The 20,493-nt window shown below is 46.2% G+C and overlaps 1 protein-coding gene across 10 annotated transcripts in view; it reads right to left on the reverse strand.

The window, feature by feature from the left end:
- The window catches only part of ptprub (protein tyrosine phosphatase receptor type Ub), a 154,097-nt gene that overhangs the window by 35,047 nt on the left and 98,557 nt on the right, over positions 1–20,493 (reverse strand). For all 10 annotated transcript variants that reach the window (XM_076971749.1, XM_076971741.1, XM_076971744.1 and 7 more), the window contains exons 7-12: positions 15,049–15,342; positions 10,290–10,607; positions 8,711–8,820; positions 5,211–5,412; positions 1,397–1,499; positions 841–1,114 (exon numbers count right to left, since the gene is read on the reverse strand). In XM_076971749.1, coding sequence (XP_076827864.1) covers positions 841–1,114; positions 1,397–1,499; positions 5,211–5,412; positions 8,711–8,820; positions 10,290–10,607; positions 15,049–15,342 — 1,301 coding nt within the window. The remainder of the gene's footprint in view (positions 1–840; positions 1,115–1,396; positions 1,500–5,210; positions 5,413–8,710; positions 8,821–10,289; positions 10,608–15,048; positions 15,343–20,493) is intronic.

Below are 20,493 nucleotides of genomic sequence, written 5' to 3' on the forward strand. Positions count from 1 at the left end.
GATAGGCCCATCTGTCGGTTCCTAATTTTAGCAATGAACTGCTTACGTGATAAACCGCATTCCTCTTCGCCAGTGAGGGCCTGACTAATAACATAAACTGCCAATTATCTATTTCTGATCAGCTGCACCTGTGTCCAATTACGCTGCCGAGAACTGGGCTGTACCCGTGCGGTGGGCCGCTCCGATGGCGTGCGGCCAGGGCTAGAACGCACGGGCGCCTCTGCGCTTTGTTGAAACGCGGGTAGACAGCGAGTCTGGCACCTGGCATGACGGAGCAGCGCTCACTTCCGCACTCACGACCCACACGGGCTACAGGCCTCACCAACCTTTAATGACTCTCCGCCTGCGTGGATGTGGGGAGAGGGGAAGAAGAGCGTCAGGCGCCTCTGAAGTGATGCCTTTGGAATTCTCAGCTTATCACAGATTTTCTGGCTCCGAGGCGTTTTACACCACTTATTTTGTTTTCCATATTTCGCTCTGCGCTCCGCTACTCCAAACCAGGAGTCGTATGCATCTCTGGGCGAGTGTGCTCATGTATATTTCACGTCTCAGTGAATATGATAATATGAGTCTACAGCGGTGTGCAGGAACCCAACATATATTGGCCCTGATTTGAGCATACATATGAATTATGCCTTCTTAAGCAAGCTTAACGAATAAAGATCATCAATATCCGTCTACAGATTGTTATTGTATATGTGTGCCATATTGGTTTCAGGGAAGAGTGTTTGTACATTACAGCAGCATCACCAGTGTGAAACAAAAACTCCCCAAATCCCCCTAAAAACCCAGAATCCCTAAAATTCTCCCCTTAAAACTCACCAAGCAGGCGACACTCACCCCTCGGAAGTTGCTCATGGCCTGGAAGTAGACGAGGTAGTTCTTGCGGGGGTCCAGTGGGCTGTTCCAGTAGCCGTTGTAGGTGTGGTTATCTCCCACGGTGAAGGGCGTGGCCTCGGACAGGCTGCTGGGGGCCAGCTCGGCGGTGTAGTAGTGGGCGGCCCCGCGTGCCAGCGCCTCCCCGTGAGAGGTGGGCACGGGGAAACACTCCTGCAGCCCCAGCTCCCGCTTCACCTTCCTCCCACTCTCCTCCTCCACCACCACCTGGTACGTACTGTGTATGGGGGGGGGGGGGAGTAGAGGAGCTGCTCATAGCCCGTCCGCACACAGCCACTTACCATGAAGGTTGTTTACTGGCACAGAGTCCCAGTGGAAGACCACAGAGTACCCGTGGGAAAAATGGTCATATGTTGGTACGACTTACAGAGGAGGGGGGGGGGGTAGGTAATCAGATAGATTCTGTAATCCCGAACATTGTGTGACACCAACCAGTATGTCTTGTAATAAGATGGATGAATGGTGTGGAGGTGCGGAGGCGTGGAGGTGTCACCGCTACCTGACAGGAGCCCCTCGTCCCTGGGCTGGACGGAGCAAGACGGTGATGGTGCTCTCTGTCTCACTCAGAGGAGACGGCAGGTCGCCATAGTCAAAGGTAGGCGCTACACGGAGTGAAAGATCGAAAGACAGAGAGAAAGAGGGAGGGAGTGTGGATGGGTGAGGGCACAGAAACACAGTTCCCCTTGAATGTTATTTACAGTTTCCTAAAACTGACATGGCAACACGTCACGCTGTTAAGTCATGATCAAAATGGAGCAGGTTAACAGGTGTGAGGCCCCTGCACCCTGTCATTAGAATCAGGCCAAGAAAACATCAAGGTATTTAGATAACAATAATGATCAGCCTCCCCTTGTATCTCCTCCACAGGCAAATTAACACCCGCAATAACCAGACTCCAAACACCCCCCCCCCCCCCATGACACACCAGCTAGCAGAGGCTGTAAACAACACCTTATTCTTCCCCTCATCAAACCCACTGTCCTCTCCAAACAAGAACAGACTGGTTGTCTAGGATACAGAGTGCAATTAAAAGACACGGAGTGAAGCTGAATTTGAGAATCCTTCCCTGGAGAACTTGGCTTGAACCCGAACAGCTTTCTTTAATATCACTAGTGAGGGACAGGAGGGAGGGGGAAAGGCAAACAATTACAGAGAAATCAATGATTATGGTATTAAAGGGTGCCGTGGAAAGACCACAGCGGACGGAGCAGGCTTCAATTAAAGTGAGGCATCTAATGGCATTAAGTCATTCAACACATCAACATCCAATCAGCCGCACAATTACTGGGAAACACACAAAGACTGCAGTGTTTCTAAAGTAGTCCACACACACACACACACACACACACACACCCACACACCCACCCACACACATACACAGCTTTCTTTGGGTAAACCTCTGAAGGCTGAAGTGTGAAATATCTCAAATCTGTCTGTTTTTTTCATACTCTGTCTAGCTCCATAGCAAGTTCCTGTCTGACTGCTAACCTGACAGTGCTTACACTCCTGTACTCATACTAGGCACACTGAGTATTACCTTCGGATATTTTATTTCTATCCCACAAAGACGACACGCAACCTTAAAGATGAACACGGTAGACACAGAGACCGCTACAGACTGAGGCAGAGCAATGGTGACTGGGCTTGAGTCCTGGCTGGGCAGGTGACTGGACCATAAGGTGTGGTTTAGTGTGCAGGCCTCCTAGGCGAAAGGGAGATGACAGTGCCTCATTCCCCCAGTCCTCTTGAGTGGAGTGGAAATGCTGTAATGATGTAATGATGCTTCTCAAGGTGCTGTTCAGGTTGGAACAGCTGCAGTGATTCTGTTCAGCTGACACTCGCCCAGGCAAACATACCCAAACACCGCTGCATAATGACTAGGGTGTCACACACACACACACACACACGCACACTCAAACAAAATCGTGCCAGCACACAGATAACTTCTGAACACCAGAATGTGAATAAACAATGTGTGCATGTGCACACGCTCGCTCACACACACACGCACGCACGCACGCACACACACACACACACACACACACACACACACACACACACACACACACACACACACGCACACACACACGCACGCACGCACGCACGCACGCACGCACGCACACGCACACACACACCAGTTTAATATGTGCGATCGATAAGTGTGGATGATAGACATGGATTTATTTAGTTCTATAATTTACCTGTCATAGAGTCTCTCTTTCTTAATTGCTGAAAGGTAGAGTGACTGAATTTAATTTGGCTTCAACTGAAATAATACAAATAAGCTTACATTATTAATCTGGGATTTCTTTCGACATGCATATGTGCACACATGCCAATCCCTTCTATGACACAGTCCCCTCTATGACACAGTGCCCTCCATGACACAGTGCCCTCCATGACACAGTGCCCTCCATGACACAGTGCCCTCCATGACACAGTCCCCTCTATGACACAGTGCCCTCCATGACACAGTCCCCTCCATGACACAGTGCCCTCCATGACACAGTGCCCTCCATGACACAACTCTGCTATTACACAGTCCCCTCTATGCCACAATCCCCACTATTACACAGTTCCCTCCACAACACAGTGCCTTTTGTGACACAGTACTTTCTATGAAACAGCTCCTACTATGACACAGTTCCCTCTATAACACAGTCCCCTCTATAACTCTCTGTACAGTTATTGTTGCAGTTATTGTCTCACTCTCCTATTATTTATAATTTTATTTTTACTTCAGTGTACATTCATGTTGTTTTTTGTGCTGAAACTTGGGAAGGAGAGTGTGTAATTTCGATTCTCTGTATGTCCTGTACATACGCAGAATTGACAATAAAAAAACTACTTGAACTACTTGAACTTGATAACACAGTTCCCTCTATAACACAGTTCCCTCTATAACACAGCTCCCTCTATAACACAGTTCCCTCTATAACACAGCTCCCTCTATAACACAGCTCCCTCTATAACACAGTTCCCTCTATAACACAGTTCCCTCTATAACACAGCTCCCTCTATAACACAGTTCCCTCTATAACACAGTTCCCTCTATAACACAGCTCCCTCTATAACACAGTTCCCTCTATAACACAGTTCCCTCTATAACACAGTTCCCTCTATAACACAGCTCCCTCTATAACACAGTTCCCTCTATAACACAGTTCCCTCTATAACACAGCTCCCTCTATAACACAGTTCCCTCTATAACACAGCTCCCTCTATAACACAGTTCCCTCTATAACACAGTTCCCTCTATAACACAGCTCCCTCTATAACACAGTTCCCTCTATAACACAGCTCCCTCTATAACACAGTTCCCTCTATAACACAGTTCCCTCTATAACACAGTTCCCTCTATAACACAGCTCCCTCTATAACACAGTTCCCTCTATAACACAGCTCCCTCTATAACACAGCTCCCTCTATAACACAGTCTCCTCTATAACTCTCTGTACAGTTATTGTTGCAGTTATTGTCTCACTCTCCTATTATTTATAATTTTATTTTTACTTCAGTGTACATTCATGTTGTTTTTTGTGCTGAAACTTGGGAAGGAGAGTGTGTAATTTCGATTCTCTGTATGTCCTGTACATACGCAGAATTGACAATAAAAAAACTACTTGAACTACTTGAACTTGATAACACAGTTCCCTCTATAACACAGCTCCCTCTATAACACAGTTCCCTCTATAACACAGTTCCCTCTATAACACAGTTCCCTCTATAACACAGCTCCCTCTATAACACAGCTCCCTCTATAACACAGCTCCCTCTATAACACAGTTCCCTCTATAACACAGCTCCCTCTATAACACAGTTCCCTCTATAACACAGCTCCCTCTATAACACAGCTCCCTCTATAACACAGTTCCCTCTATAACACAGCTCCCTCTATAACACAGCTCCCTCTATAACACAGCTCCCTCTATAACACAGTTCCCTCTATAACACAGTTCCCTCTATAACACAGTTCCCTCTATAACACAGCTCCCTCTATAACACAGTTCCCTCTATAACACAGCTCCCTCTATAACACAGCTCCCTCTATAACACAGTTCCCTCTATAACACAGTTCCCTCTATAACACAGTCTCTCTAAGGCACAGTTCACACATGACACATGCCATCTAGATGCTTTCCCCTCAAACATCACGTGTCTTTCACGTGTCTTTTCTGTTTAGAGCTCATTAGACTATTTTATTTGCAGTGGTAGTGGAATGGGTATAAACTCAAGTGCACCTGTGTGTACCCACTGTGTGCCTAGCCCTTCCACACACATGTAGAAGATGCAGACCACTACTTCCTCCTTACCTGAGATGTTGGTGGTGATCTCGGTGAGGGCTGTCTGGCCAAAGCCTTTGGCAGTGCGTGCGCGTACGGAGATGAGGTAGGTGGTGCCCGGGTGCAGGTTGGAGAACATGTGGTAGGTTTCATTCCTCAGCTTGGAGACTGTGCGTCGTGGGCCTGGCACGTTGATTCCAGGGTCCGATGACTCGATACTCTGGTAGCTGATCTAGAATCAGGCACAATTCAACGGCTCAGTCTCCATGCAACTTTGCGTAGAGAAAGACGTCTCACAGCGTCGTGATTCCGTTCTGCAGCACGGCCTTGTCACTGCGCTGAGCCCAAACAGGAAGAGACAGCATCTCAAAGGCTTCCTTTCTTTAATATATGTGCTCCATTACTCTACCCACTGCCTGCCGAGCTGACAGTGGACCTGTGGTTTGGGGAATTCATTGCTGAGTCTACTAAGAGAGCTCAGCACTGAATTTATTTTTTTAAATACAGATATGCAAATCTCAGTACCAATTCATGGACATAAAAAATAAATTATATAATAAAAAGTTCACTGCACATGGCAATGCACTACACTTTATACATTACTGGCAAAAAAACAAACAAAAAAAAAAAACCACTCGACTACAGCAACTCCCTAAATCACCAACCAGTGTAACCACTCACCAAGTAACATATCGTTCCTACTGTTTTCACATATAGTTCCTTTTTATTAATATTTCAGTGATCTTTCTAACCATGCCTTGAAGTACTTTTTTTTGTGCTGACTAGCATCCGTGCAGTGCGTTCAGCATACAGAGCATCCCTGAAGAACAGAGAGCGCAGTGATACAGCAGGAGAAGGCGGAGCAGCTCTGAAGACCAAGTCCACACACACCACTTCATGTCATTCATCACCTCTCTGCCTGAGACCAAGGGCTCGGGGAGATTAGCGCGGAGAGCCACATAACGCCCGTGTGCGCCTGATAAGTGTGAGGAGAGGATTTGAGGCCCTCCATGCCTCCACTGCCGGCCCCCCTTTGTGCTCGCCGTATGGATGGTGTACATGTGAGCAGCGGGAGGGGAGCAGACGGACCCGCCCACGCTGACAGGCCAACATCTCGCCATCCCAACATCCCAACATCCCACTTGATGAGGCTCAGAGAAAAGCGGTCAATGCCGTAATCTGAGAGGAATGAGAGAGGATTTCTCCTGGTTCCATATCAAGCTCTGCTCTCTCTCTCTTTCTCTCTCTCACTCTCTCCCTTCTATCTGCCTGAGGAGATCAGGATGTTACTGCCACAAAAAAAGAGCAAGAAATCACCCCTGCCTCCACTTTATATGTCAAGCCACAAATCCCATTTAATAACATCCTTGAGACGACATTGAGAAATGCAGGATTGTGCAGGCTCAGGAACTGAGGGAGCACGCAGTGGAGAGACAGACTGACTGATGTGAGAGGTGAGGACTGTGAGACACAGACTGACTGATGTGAGAGGTGAGGACTGTGAGACGCAGACTGACTGATGTGAGACTATGAGACACAGACTGACTGATGTGAGACTGTGAGACACAGACTGACTGATGTGAGACTATGAGACACAGACTGACTGATGTGAGAGGTGGGGACTGTGAGACACAGACTGACTGATGTGAGACTATGAGACACAGACTGACTGATGTGAGAGGTGAGGACTGAGACACAGACTGACTGATTTGAGACTATGACAAACAGACTGACTGATGTGTCTGCTGCACAATTAACAATAAACCATATCTGGTGACCCTGGAGAAGCCAATGTACTAGTTTATCTGGTTGAGTGGCAGCTGGCAAACACATTTGCGCATTTGCATATGTCATTCGTCAAATGCGATTCACTCACATGCATCATCAGAACACAGTTGCGAACAAACAAAAAAACTGTCTGGTAATGTGAGAGCAAGTTCAGACTTCTCATCATATACAGAAGAAGAAGGTTCTGCAAGATGTAAACAGGACCTGGTTCTGAGATGGAGGTAAAGCTGTTGTGATAACGGGTGGACAGAGGCATGGGAAGAGGAGAGAGAGAGAGAGAGAGAGAGAGAGAGAGAGAGAGAGAGAGAGAGAGAGAGAACAGTAATGCTAGTGGATCTTCACTGAGACCAGAGACTCAGAGACCACACCTGTGGGCTGCACTAGAGACTCCACTGTAGGGCTTCAAGACAAAGAAAAGCCTCTGATTATGTGGCATCCATTTCCCCTTTCTGTTCTGCTCATCACATGGGCTGTAAAACAGCCAGCAGTTAGCACTGGGAATCTCTCAGTCATCTCTCCATATTTGTTACAACCACGAGCTAGTGTTATGAAATCATAAACAAACCGAAAACATATTGGCTTTAGGTTTAAATGACACTATAATGATCTGAGGTGGCCATTATTCCTCCTCCTAAAACTCATCTGACACAGCAGGGACCAATTTCAGGATGGTCAGCTCACGAGCCACCGGAGCCCCAGGCAGAGCAGCGGTCCAGGCCCTGATCACCAAATCTTAGGCTGAACCTGGTGGTGCTTGTTCCTGGCAGTAAACAAGCCATAACAACTCACCACTTTCAGGCATCTGCAACAGGCCACTTAACAGGCCAGGACTGTGTAAATTCACATGTAGGCACCATTTGTGATAGACACCATTCTTTCCAATAACTCACCAATCTATCAGCCATTCTCAGGAACATATCCCACCATTATGATGTCAGCTGTGTTTACAGGCCTGGGGGATTCTTTTACAATCCAGTTATTGCATTGCCTTCACGAGTTATAGATGTAAGCGGACTCACTTTAAACATAATCCATTTTTAGAAAATAACAATCTGGAGCTTATGAGTTCAGGTGCTCATTTATTTTCAACAGTAACAGCATGGGGTTTATTATGGTGCTTTTGGCTTAGAGCCTGAGGAGGCCAAGTGTCACAAATGACAGCACACCACACCCACACACACACACACACACACACACACACACACACACACACTCGCATACACACACGCATACACACACACACGCATGCACACACCCATACACACTCACAAACATGCACACACACACACATATAATCCTCCCTTTCACCCAAAACAGATACACACACACCCACATGCACATATGCATGCACCTGCACACACGCACGCACGCACGCACACACACACACACACACACACACACACACACACACACACACACACACACACACACACACACAGACCTGGACATTGCAGAAGGAAGGAAAAAGGATAGCAAAATAAATGACAGTTGGAAAATGGTAGCATGAGAGGTAATTATCTGAGTAAGTGTCTCTTGAACTAAGTTGGTAACTCCATAGTGAGAGTGCTGTCCAGCAGCCAAAACACTAAGGCTGCAAGTAACCAGAAAAGAGACTTCAGAGGAGACTTCAGAGGCACTTGCTGCTGATTTATTTTTGTGCTAAGTTAAGCTCATATATTTGAAATCAATCCCAGTCTCTGAATGGCAAGACAGCGGACAGTTGAGAGACATGACGCACGTACCTCATACTGGGTGATAAGACCGTTGGGTTCCACCGGTTCCTCCCACTTGAGGAAGACCATGTCATCCAGGGGGGTGAAGGTCAGGGATTCTGGGGCAATCCCACCAGGAACTATGGAAGATACATGGCATGGGATGAGAGCTTGGTCTTATTAACATCCTATTACAGTGCTCAGTTCTGCTCACCTGTGATCTTATATTTCAACAGTGTAAGTGTTCCATAGTCCATCTCTTGCTATCTAGCCCAAATCCCATCCCTGCACTAACTGCTAAGTGTCATCACAAAACATGCTGTCATATTACACTATGTGATGGTTTCTTATCAGTGAAAAACATCCAGTCAACTACGGGTCCACGCAAACACAAATCAAACATGCATGTCAAGCCATGTGCAAGAAAGGCATCTGAGCCAGTCACGAGGCCGGAACCTGTCCTCCACCGGGCTGATCCATCACAACACCGACATCCGTACAACAGACCTGTGGAAAACTGGAAGGGCTACACTATTTTCAATGACTTAAATGCACTGGCTGAGTTACATGAGTTAAATGAGAAGAGCATATGTGAAAGAATTAGAAAAGCAATACTGAACTGAGCAAAGCCAGTTTGTACAGTAGGGAACCAATTCTGCTTCAGTGAGGTCAGCCCTCTTGTCTACAGACCTTGCAGAAATAGTACCACAAAGCTGCTATTACTGACACACAATCCAACCTCTACAGTTAATAACATGAATCACTTTAATTTAGCTGATCGCTAACAGCATGGGAATACTGATTGTCGTCACAGAAAATGGACAGACAGCAATAGACCATTGGAAACTATGAAGAACAGGAACGAGACAGTCGACACACTAGTGTAGCAACACATCAAAACTTTGTTTTAATTGAAATATTTTTTTCCAGTCATTGCTTTTTCAGTGATTTTCCAGAAGAAAGTCCTGTGAAAGGCATGCTGGGATTAGAGAGAGAGAAAGGCATGCTGGGAGTGGAGAGAGAGAACCAATCTACACACACATGCTGACTATCACTCGGCTTTGACAGGCTATGAGAAAGAGTTGCTGATTGAAGAAGTGTTAATAACTGTATTTTCTCCCCATCTCTGTTTCACATGCACGTGAATAGGCTATACAAAAAAACAGCACATGCACACACACACTGAGACCAGAAATCTTTGAGATTTTTTTTTCTACAATGGAAAAATTGATTTGCCCTTCAATTAAGGAATCAGCTGGCAGCCATGGCCAGATATAGTGCGGAACTAAGCATAAACTCCCTTCCTTCTAGCCTTTGTTAGAATAATTAATTTTTCATCCTCATACATAGAAGAAGGAATGTATCTTTATTACGCTGACTGGATCAGAGAGTACTTTTTACTCATATGTTTCCTACACATGTATCAGGAGATGAATGAAGACAAACCAGCCTGCCAAACCACCTCTTCCGCTCAAGACAGAGTGTACGCACGCCAAACCCCAGAGAGGCCTCTCACACAGGGCCTCACAGGGTCCGCAACTCTTGCCGTGTGTGTGTGAAGTCAGACCTTTCCACAGTCAATCTTACTAATCGTCCCCGAGTTACTCACTGTCTTCCTCAGTCTGGAAGGAGATCTCTTTGCCCTCCTTTTTGCCTTCGGTGTTGGCGAGGGCCAGGCGCACGTGGACTGTGCGGTAGGGGGGCAGGTCCCGAAGGGTGAAGCGAGACGTGTTGCGCTCCACGGCCAGGCACTCCCTGACCGTGGCGTTGTGCCCGCCGACGCCACCCGCTGTCTCATAGCGGTAGCACAGTGAGACCGAGTAGGTGTGGCAACGAGTCAGGTTGAAGGCCAGAGGTTCCCACTGCAGGGTCAGCTGACGGGCCTGGATCTCTGAAGCCCTCAGGCCACGCAGGGCCCGTGTAGGCTCTGAAACAGATATATGGAGAGAGAAATGACAATGAGAAAGTTATTCAACATATATGATCTTTTTTTTTGCTCTCGTCAACATCAGATGTCATCTCACATTACCGATAACGATATGCAGGAAATCTGACCCCAGGCGTCTACAGTTAATTAAAAGACACTCTGTATCCTGTATCCACCTGTGTGAGCCCCTCCATGTCCAAAACAGGCCTCCTGCTACCAAGTGTAAAACTCATGTCAATTATGTTAATTAGCAGGACAGGCTGCTGGGTCCTTCCTCTCTCTGCTGCCATTTCCCGCCTACGTGCCACCCAGCAAACCAAGAGTCGGTCTGCTTCCTGCCCAGGGGCAGCGAAGCAACGAACATCCGAGCTCCATCCGAGGATGAGGATTCTGCTGGAGACGGTTCACGCCAGGTCACTGTAAACCGCCCACCATGCATCACCGGGCCAGGGCACACGGGCGGCCCGCCGCTGGCTTAAGGTTGCCTTTACCAGGCTGTAGAGGAAGCCACAGTCACAGTGGATGGGGAGACAGAGAGAGTCCCTGTCCTGGCCAGCACAGCCCCCTCAGTGTTCCCCAGACAGACACACTCTACAAGCGCAGACAAGGGCTCCTTCAACACTATGAATGAATGCATTTGTTGTGCTCCATTATTATCACTATCAATGATGTTTTTTTTTGTCAAACAATATTTCATATAAAGTACTGAATTCCTTTGTTCTGTTAATGGGCCGGGAGCCAGGGGCCAGGGGCCAGGGGCCAGGGGCCGGGAGCCAGGGGCCAGGGGCCAGGGGCCAGGGGCCAGGGGCCAGGGGCCCGGGGCGGGAGGGCTAGGAATGGTGACTAATGGCTCTGAGGTAGAGCTAATGACAGAAGAGAGAGGATGCATGCAAGGCCACAGAAAATATAAGGTTAAGATATCATGGTCTTCATTATTCCTCCTGGGACCTCCTTCTATAGGAAATCTTACTAGACTGCAGACATTTCACTTATGAAGCACAGTAATGCACTTAGAGGCGGACGCTCAGCTTCTGTGAGGAATGGACATTCAGACAGAACGAAGAGGCATCTTTGCTACCACTGCTGAAAGGTGAACACTAAATCTATTAAATGACATTAAATCAGTGAAATTCATAGCATATCATCAGATGCATACCTGTGTTTATTTTCACAGGTTTCACCATGCATTGTATTCACTTCATTATCTTCTGTTTACTGACTAGTGAGCATTTGGCAAATCAGTGTTAAAACATCACTGGACAAAGTTTCGTCTAAGCCTTTTGGTAAAATGCTAAAACTCTAATGTCTCTCCACAGCAGACATACTCATCAGCTCAGCAGGAAATACAAGTGTTGACTGTCTTCATGGTTCCACCAACATATCAGTTAAATAAAACACTTTGGGTGATCTTGGCTCCTTCTCTCTTGAAAACACCACCCAAACATCTACACAGTGCTCATTGAAGGTCTGAAAGTGGGCCATTGTGCCACCCCACTTCCCTTAACCCAGATCAGAGGCTTTGTCCGTGTGCCAGTCTGCACTGGGGGTGTCCATGTCTTGGCATGCCTCTGAAATGGGACAGATCACAGGGAGGGTAGCCAAGGGCCTGGACCAGCACACTGCGTGCACCGGGCCAGCTGCGAGTCCAAATGCACCCATTTCTGCCTTATTACTCCAGGTAATGTAGATTCATGCACAGAGCCTGTTCCGCTCAGATGGCGGACAGCATGGTGGAACTGACCATCTCACCTTCACCTAATCTGCAGTGACTTTTTAAAGTTGCTATGAGCGATGTAGGAAGATTTTTGGCTAAACTGCATTTACATCCAGATAGCCATCATTAAAGTAGTTGTGAGAAAACTGTCTGGTGGTTTTCCTGGGCTCTGTAATCAGCAATTGAAAATGTCATCACAGTCTAGCTGTATTAATCAGAATATATAAGCAGAACCCACACTATCCTGAAAATCTGACATGGACCAGCTGTTCAGCTATGGTGAGCTATGCATCCATATCTCAAGGGAGGTTTGACTGGCATATTGTCTGGACTAGATTAGCAAGACCAGTAAGATCCATTTTTACTGGCCGTTTTAAGGTATTTTTTCACTAAGGTCAGAATGATTTCTATGATTTCTAATCCAGATATGTCTAAAAATAGCTTCCTACCCCTTTTCTGTTTTTCACTGACGGCAACAGGGGTAGCAATCTGAAACAGGACATAGCCCATACAGCTCTCTGTGTAGCCATTTGGCCATAGTAGGGACATTCAGTTCTGGTAAAATGATTTAAAAGGTCCATTGAATGTCTTTATATTGATTTGTCAGAATGAGGCTCTGCTCCGGATCACAGCTGCTGTGGTGTGTGTCTGATCTCGGGTCTCCTGTGGAGATCTGCTGTCACCCAACAGCAGGAACGTCAGCGGGGCGTCTATCGGCGCTGAATTCCGCTCCGTGCTGCTTTAGCGTTCCCTGCTCTGCGTGCGACCCGTACGGTGACACCTGGCTGCCCCGGCCCTACGGCTCAATCTCCAGCCCTCCCTGCAGGGGCCGTTCCCATCAGATGGTGGAAGGAGGCAGAGTCACAAACACCTTCCTTTTGAGAAAAGATTCACTTCGGGGTCCCAAAACCCTCTGCAGCTCTGGCAGTAATAAAATGATAATGAACCACCTGGAGAAGACTGACCATCTGAGCTGAGTGGACATATTTCCGGCCATGCAATGAAACAAACTAATAAGCTGTCTTTGGGGCTGGCTGGGAACACTTCACACAAATCCAGCTGCCAGTGCTGAGGCGGAGCACAGCAGCTAATAGAGTCCCAGTGCAGAAATTGTTGGAGGATGCCATTTTAGAGAGAGTCATGAGGAGCTGGGGAAACGGTTATAGTTTTCTTGTGACACAGTAGCCAAGAGTCACCTGGTGCAAAGCCAGATGATCCAGTCCACAGCTCCTTCTGCAGGACCTTTTCTGAGGGAAGGCAGGAACGGTCTAAGGGGGGAACTTAACTACAAGATCATTCTGGGATTTGAGAGAATACCTTTTGCATACCGTGTAGGTGATATTACTAAACTTACACTTTAAGAGGTTTTTTTACAGAAAGGTGAGCCCAGTTTGAAGAAAGCATGGCCCAATAGTTAAATGATTAAATGCTGTGAACCTTTTTAATTAATTGTAAATTCTTCATCACTCTTTTAGAAACATTTTATTGTGTTATGAACCAGTCTTACAGGAGTACTGTCAAATGGGTTTCGGATTGCCTTGCCTGCCTGTTCTCATCAGCTAAAAGCTCATACGTCTTCTGTTTGGACTGAAGATCTCTGGGGTCCACTCTCATGCCGAGGCTAATCTAGATATTGAGCCGCCTTATTCTAGACAACCCCTGAAGGATATCATTATGAATCAGTAATTTGCGAGTGTGTGTGGGCGCATACATTACCCTTCCCCATCTCTGAAGCAGGAGGAATATAGCGTTATGCTAAATTTTAAGGAAACAATCACAGAAGGTCTGGGCCTGTGTGGGTTTCAAATTCAGCACATAAGCATTTGGGTGTTTAAAGGCTGTCAGATAAATCCGAATTCGCATGTCCTCTGGTGCAGCTGTGTTCTCAATCACACTCTTCAGTACCTACAGTCAATTACTCCCTGTACTTGCGTGCTGAAGACCGCAAAAGGGGCATGTGCATCAGAGAGCACAAACACGGTACGGAAGGCCCCGTTTCTCCACCAGCCTCACTGATGTGTTTACACCAGATCTAAATTACACATACAACAGTTGAGCAAATGCGACAGGAGTTACAGGAGCTTTAACGGTGTAAATATTCATGTGCAGCCTGGAACCACTAGAGATGCCATACAAGCATACCATTTCAAAAAGAGCTTCACAGTTCAGTGTGAAAGGAAAATGGAAGAACTGTTGTAAACACTCTCCCTCTCTCTTCCTCTTTTTCTCCTCACATTATCTTCCCCCTTTCCACTGCTTTGTCGCTCTAAAACTTTTTTTGTTGTTGTTGCTCCTTTCCTCTCTGCCACACCTTCCTCTCCTCGTCCTGATGAGTGGGTGATATTTGGCCAGGATGAAGCTCTGAAGAAGTGCACTATGTTATCAGATGAGATAAGATAAGTGTGTGGGAGCTTGGCTGGGATGGGACATAAATGAAGGGACAGTGCCTTGCCAAGACCCTCACAGCTGGCCGAGCTGCCAGAGCTAGAAGCCCTTCGGACTTCTAAAAGAGAGGTCACCGGAACTCCTGTCAAAGGCAGGTAAACAGTGATTTGTTAACACTCCCTCTATTTCAGGTTATTTGTTAACACCCCATCTACTTCAACAAGCACTTGACTCAAAAGCAAAGCCAGCGCTTTGTGAAAGGCGGGGAGAAGGCACCGCTCGGCGCCTATGATGCATGTGCACATTGAACTTGGAGAACAAGTGAAGCGGTCTAACACTTACCGGCACACTTGGTCCGGCTGATGAGAGGGGGTCCGGGCGGCCCAGTGCCTCCCTCCCCGGGCCGCGTGAGCAGCACGCTGATGTGATACTCCGTGTCTGGATCGAGGTGCCACAACTTGTAGTTGACCATGTTCACTCCACTGATCTCAGACCAGGGCGCATGGCTGGCCCGGTACTCAATCTCTCGACGGATGATTGGCCCGTCTCCTACGATAGAGTTGGTGTTGAGCTGGATGATCAGGTAGGTGGAGCCCGCTCTCAGCAGCTGGGGTGGAGCGATAGGGGAAGGGGGCACTGTGAAGAACACATGTACACACACACACACACACACACACACACACACACACACACACACACACACACACACACACACACACACACACACACACACAAAAACTCAGTTAAACCAATCGGCAGTAAGAATCTTTTCCAGCATATAGTTAAAGAATTTGTACAAAACGTCATTTTGCATAAATCAACATATATTTAAATGTATATTTACGTCTGAAGATCTCCAAAAAGAACATTTTACTTGTTCCTAGATTGTAGGTTCACTCAATGGACAAAATTACATGTATATCCCTCTACAGAAACCAGCAGCAGCACCATTTCACCATGAACACATCTATGTACTGTATACATGTGTGAGACCTGTAAGTTCTGAGTCAGAGAAGATCTGCAGTGGTGTTTCCAGCCTCAGATACCACACACAGACATGCACATTACCTCAGCATTAACAGATTTTACATCTTCCCAGAGGGCAAAAGCAAAACAACAGATGTACACAGCCGAGAGAGTGAGAGAGTGTGATACCTTTAAACACGAGCACTTAAGGAGAGATGAACACATCGGCTCCCCTGGGAGACCATCAGGACTACTGCACACTACAGCAAACATGGTGGAAAAACCACCAACCCCCCGTTTTTGTCTTTTTTTTCCCCACTTTTTACAAGGTTAAGAGTCAGAGCCTTCATCTATATTTCAAGGCTGCTATCTGACTGGGCCATGAAAGCGATTTAAGCTACTGAACAATTAATAAGACACAGAGACATGAAGGGCAAGGCTGGACTCCCCAGATGAAAGAGGAGGAAGGAGGGCTTAACGTCGCGTCTCCTCCGGCTAATTCTGGAACGTGCAGCGTGGAGGAGCACCAGCAGCCCTGGAGAAATGCTCGTCCCTGCTCCCCTCCATCCCAGGATACAGGTAGAGCTGCTCAACCAGACTGGTGGAGAGAATAATGAACTCGGTTCCTCGCACATCACGCTCATATCAGAGCCATGATCAGAACAGCAGGTCCAGGTCCAGGTGCAGGTCCAGGTCTACTTCTCCACACAGTTTGCTTGCACTTGGGTAAGTTCTACATTCTCCTCTGACCTCTGGCATCAACAATGGACCTGGACCAGGTCCAGGTTCAGGTCCAGGTTCAGGTCCAGGTCTACTTCTCCACACAGTTTGCTTGCACTTGGGTAAGTTCTACAGGATGTGGAGAGTCTCAACATCATTATGTTAACAAAAAAATGTTATCCATAAATTCTCATTTGGCCTCTAGCTGTTGTGCTGTAGCCCTTTTGCTGCATAATCTATGACTCTGTTGAGAAACAGTGAATTATAAAATGAGTTGATCAAGCTAATTAGAGGGATGGTTAGGTGCTCATTAGCACGAGGCAGAGGGGCTGGGGTATGTGAGAGCCACACGGGAGGTTTCAAAGAAGGGCAACAGAGAAGAGGAAATAAGAGCATTAGTGTACAGGGACGTGGGGGACAGGGATGTGGGGGACAGGGATGCTGGGGACAGGGATGCTGGGGGCAGGGACGCAGGGGACAGGGATGTGGGGGCAGGGATGCTGGGGACAGGGATGTGGGGGCAGGGATGCTGGGGACAGGGATGCTGGCATCGGTCAGGGCAGCAGTGTCTCTCTGGCCCTGTCCCAACAGGCCCATCCACTGCTTTTAATTGAGGTGCAGTGATGCATATTAAATGGGCCCCGCTGTCCAAACAGGCTCCGTCAGAGACCACGGCCAATAACCTGCTGAGGGAACGCAGGCATGTCTTGAAATGCCTTACACAGCACACACACAAGCCCTGAGCTGCTCTCACGTTACCTCTTAGCATTACAAACGGAACAACAAAAGCTGGGATTATGCTAGGAATATAACAAACACATTTTAAATGGTACATTCAAGCAAGTGCCAGCAAGAATTTATGCATGAACAGGTGTCCTAGACTAGATTAAGCAAGTCAATAACAAGGGAAGGACATTTCTGTGGGCAGCTGTAAAATTTATGACAACGAAGACTGATAATGACGCCGCATTAAACAGAGGTCAGACATGAACTTCCTTCTCATTTTATGGTTTTACTAGATTTCACGGCCTTTCATTTGGGGGGGGTTAATGCTACAAACAGCCCATGGATTTAGCAAAGCTCAGTCTCCAGGTCACTGTGCCCTGCACCACACAGCTTCTTAGCTAAACTCAGAATAATCCTTGCTGTTACTTCTGTCACTGGGATTAGCTTGGAGTGGCTGTGCAAACTCGCTCAAACAGGGTTCGGAGAGACAAGTAGCCATGGTGCGGAAGAGCTTCATCCCTCTCTGTCCTCCCCTCTTGTGTTTTTTTTTCTCTCTGTCCTTCGCTTTTGCGTTTTGGTTTGAGATTGGAGAAGCGTCCGCTCACCGTGGGCTAGCCCAAGCAGTCTGGTGTCAGACTTAGAGGTTAGAGAGAGTTATGAGAGGTTTGGCTTCTGCTGTGTATGATAAGTGGCGAGGGCAAAATGAATCACCATGGAGGATGACACCGCTTAGTAACTTCTGAAAGAATACAGGGTTAGATAAAGCCCCGTTATCATTTTCTGAGAGGTTTTTTTAGCACTCAGACAAGCAGGCTGGCCTTGACCTGTTTCACTGAGCACATTCATTTGAACACTGAGAAACGTGTCAACAGAAGTACTGCTAACAAACTAGATGTAGTGATAGTCAACAGTCAGTACCAGGTTTAGCTCATGAGTATACATAATTATATGTTTATTTGAACAAAAACCTTGTCTCACAATAAAATAGCAAACTGAGTGCCATCAGAATATTCAGTATGTTTAATTAAATGCATACATTTCAGACACAAACAAAAAAAACTGTTTCAATATGTTGAAATATCAATTTGAGTTCAATTTTGTTTACATTTTTCTATGAATAATGACAAATGCACTTCATGTTAGCCCCAGACCTCTGGAGCACACTGAGCAGACTAAAATGCATTTAATTATAACAATAACAGTGCAGTGCATTTAAAAGACTGAACTGACTGGCATTTGCAAAGAAATCCAGAGTGCGTTTAGAGTGTGTGAATTAAACGCACAATACCTATTTCATGAAAAACACTATTACAATTTATATGATTTCAATCAGTATTTTTTAAAAGAAATGTCTGTGTGAAAAAAATATATATTTTCTTATATTACATTATACCACTCACTGGTCACTTTATTATGTACACCTTGCTAGTACCTGTTGGACCCCCATTTGCATGCAGTTGCTGCAGATTTGTCAGCTGCACATCCATGATGTGAATCTCCCGTTCCTCCACATCCCAAAGGTGCTCTATTGGATCGAGATCTGGTGACTGTGGAGGCCATTCGAGTACAGTGAACTCATTGTCGTGTTATAGAAACCAGTTTGAGATGATTTGTGTTTTATGACATGGCACGTTATACTGCTGCAAGTAGCCATCAGAAGATATGTACACGGTGGTCATAAAGGGATGGACATGGTCGGGAACAATACTCAGAGGCACTGACATGATGCTCAATTGGTACTAATGGACACTAAGTGTGCCATGAAAACATCCTCCACACCATTGCACCAGCACCACCAGCCAGAACCGTTGATAAAAGGCAGGATGAATCTATGCTTTCATGTTGTCGACGCCATATTCTGACTCTAACATCCGAATATCACAGCGGAAATCAAGACTCATCAGAGCAGATTTACTGTTGCCGTTCTATCAGTTTGAACCAGTCTGACCATTCTCCTCTGACGTCTGGCATCAACAAGACATTGAGCCCACAGAACTGCCGTTCACTGGATATCTTCTCTTTTGTGGACCATTCTCTATAAACCATAGAAATGGTTGTGTGTGAAAATCCCAGTGGATCAGCAGTTTCTGAAATACTCAGACCAGTCCGTCTGGCACTAACAACCATACTACGTTCAAAGTCACTTAAATCACCTTTCCTCCCCATTCTGATACTCGGTTTGAACTGCAGCAGATCGTCTTGACCATGTTTACATGCCTAAATGCATTGAGTTGCTGCCATGTGACTGGCTGATTCGACATTTGCGTTAATGAGCAGTTGGACAGGTGTACTTAATAAAGTGGCCAGTGAGTGTATACTGTGTAAAATATATATTTTTTACATTACATTATATTAAAATGTACACTATATATTTATAAAAGACATTCATAATGCAAATTATTGACTAAGCTGGTTCATAGAGCTCTTCCTTTAGGATTTAATCATACGTTTATTCCCTCTTACTCACTACAGTCAGAGAGCCAAAACGTCTATATCATTACCTCACCCTCCAGGAATCTTAGCAGTTGTGTGATTAGATAAACAACATTAGACACTATGAGAAATAAAACATACAAGGGTGTAAAAAGCAATTCCATCTTGTGTGGTGGCTGTTACTTTTCTTCATCTGCGAAAACCACTTAAAGGCTTTATGGTGTGGGTCCAGTATTAGGTCTCACCCGAGCAGGTAATACTACAGTAAATCCAAGTTCACCGAATGTTAAGATGTTCTTTCTCTACTTCAGAATAATGCTGTACTCCAGGCCACAATGAGGGACTACAGACGAGGACGGGTCTCTATCGTCACTGCACCGTTTGAGCGAGAACACCACCCAGCCCTTGATTAGATGCTTCAGCGTCAAGGAAAACGGGTCAATAAAATTAGGCCTGGCTAACATATGAGATCCTTGAATAAAACTCATTTCAGCTGCGGAAGGATCTAGTTAACCTTCAGCTTTCATTCCATTGTATAATCAGTCAAATTCCAGCAAACTCTGGAATGAATTGGCAGAACGAATCCTCCAAGCCACAAAACAATCACACACTCATCTGGAGCTTGGCACCGGACAGTTCTGAATAACCAACACCTTGTTCACCCAATTCCCCACTTCTGATCAACCCAAACAAAGCACTTCAGGTAGGGCCAAGCAATGTGCACTTTCATAATCAGTCCGACATACTTCATCTTCTGGAGAAGATGAATGACGTTAGTCTACAAAAGGCACTAGTTTCTTTTACGTTTTTTTCACAGAATATTCAATGAATTAGATTAATGAATTGCTATTGAATATGGGTGTGAGTGCGTGGCATCACAATGCTGGCTTAACATTGTGGTGTCTGTCAGCCACCATCGATGGAAAAGAACATTATTCATCA

This window comes from Brachyhypopomus gauderio, chromosome 13 (assembly GCF_052324685.1).
Source record: "Brachyhypopomus gauderio isolate BG-103 chromosome 13, BGAUD_0.2, whole genome shotgun sequence".
Classification (NCBI taxonomy): domain Eukaryota; kingdom Metazoa; phylum Chordata; class Actinopteri; order Gymnotiformes; family Hypopomidae; genus Brachyhypopomus; species Brachyhypopomus gauderio.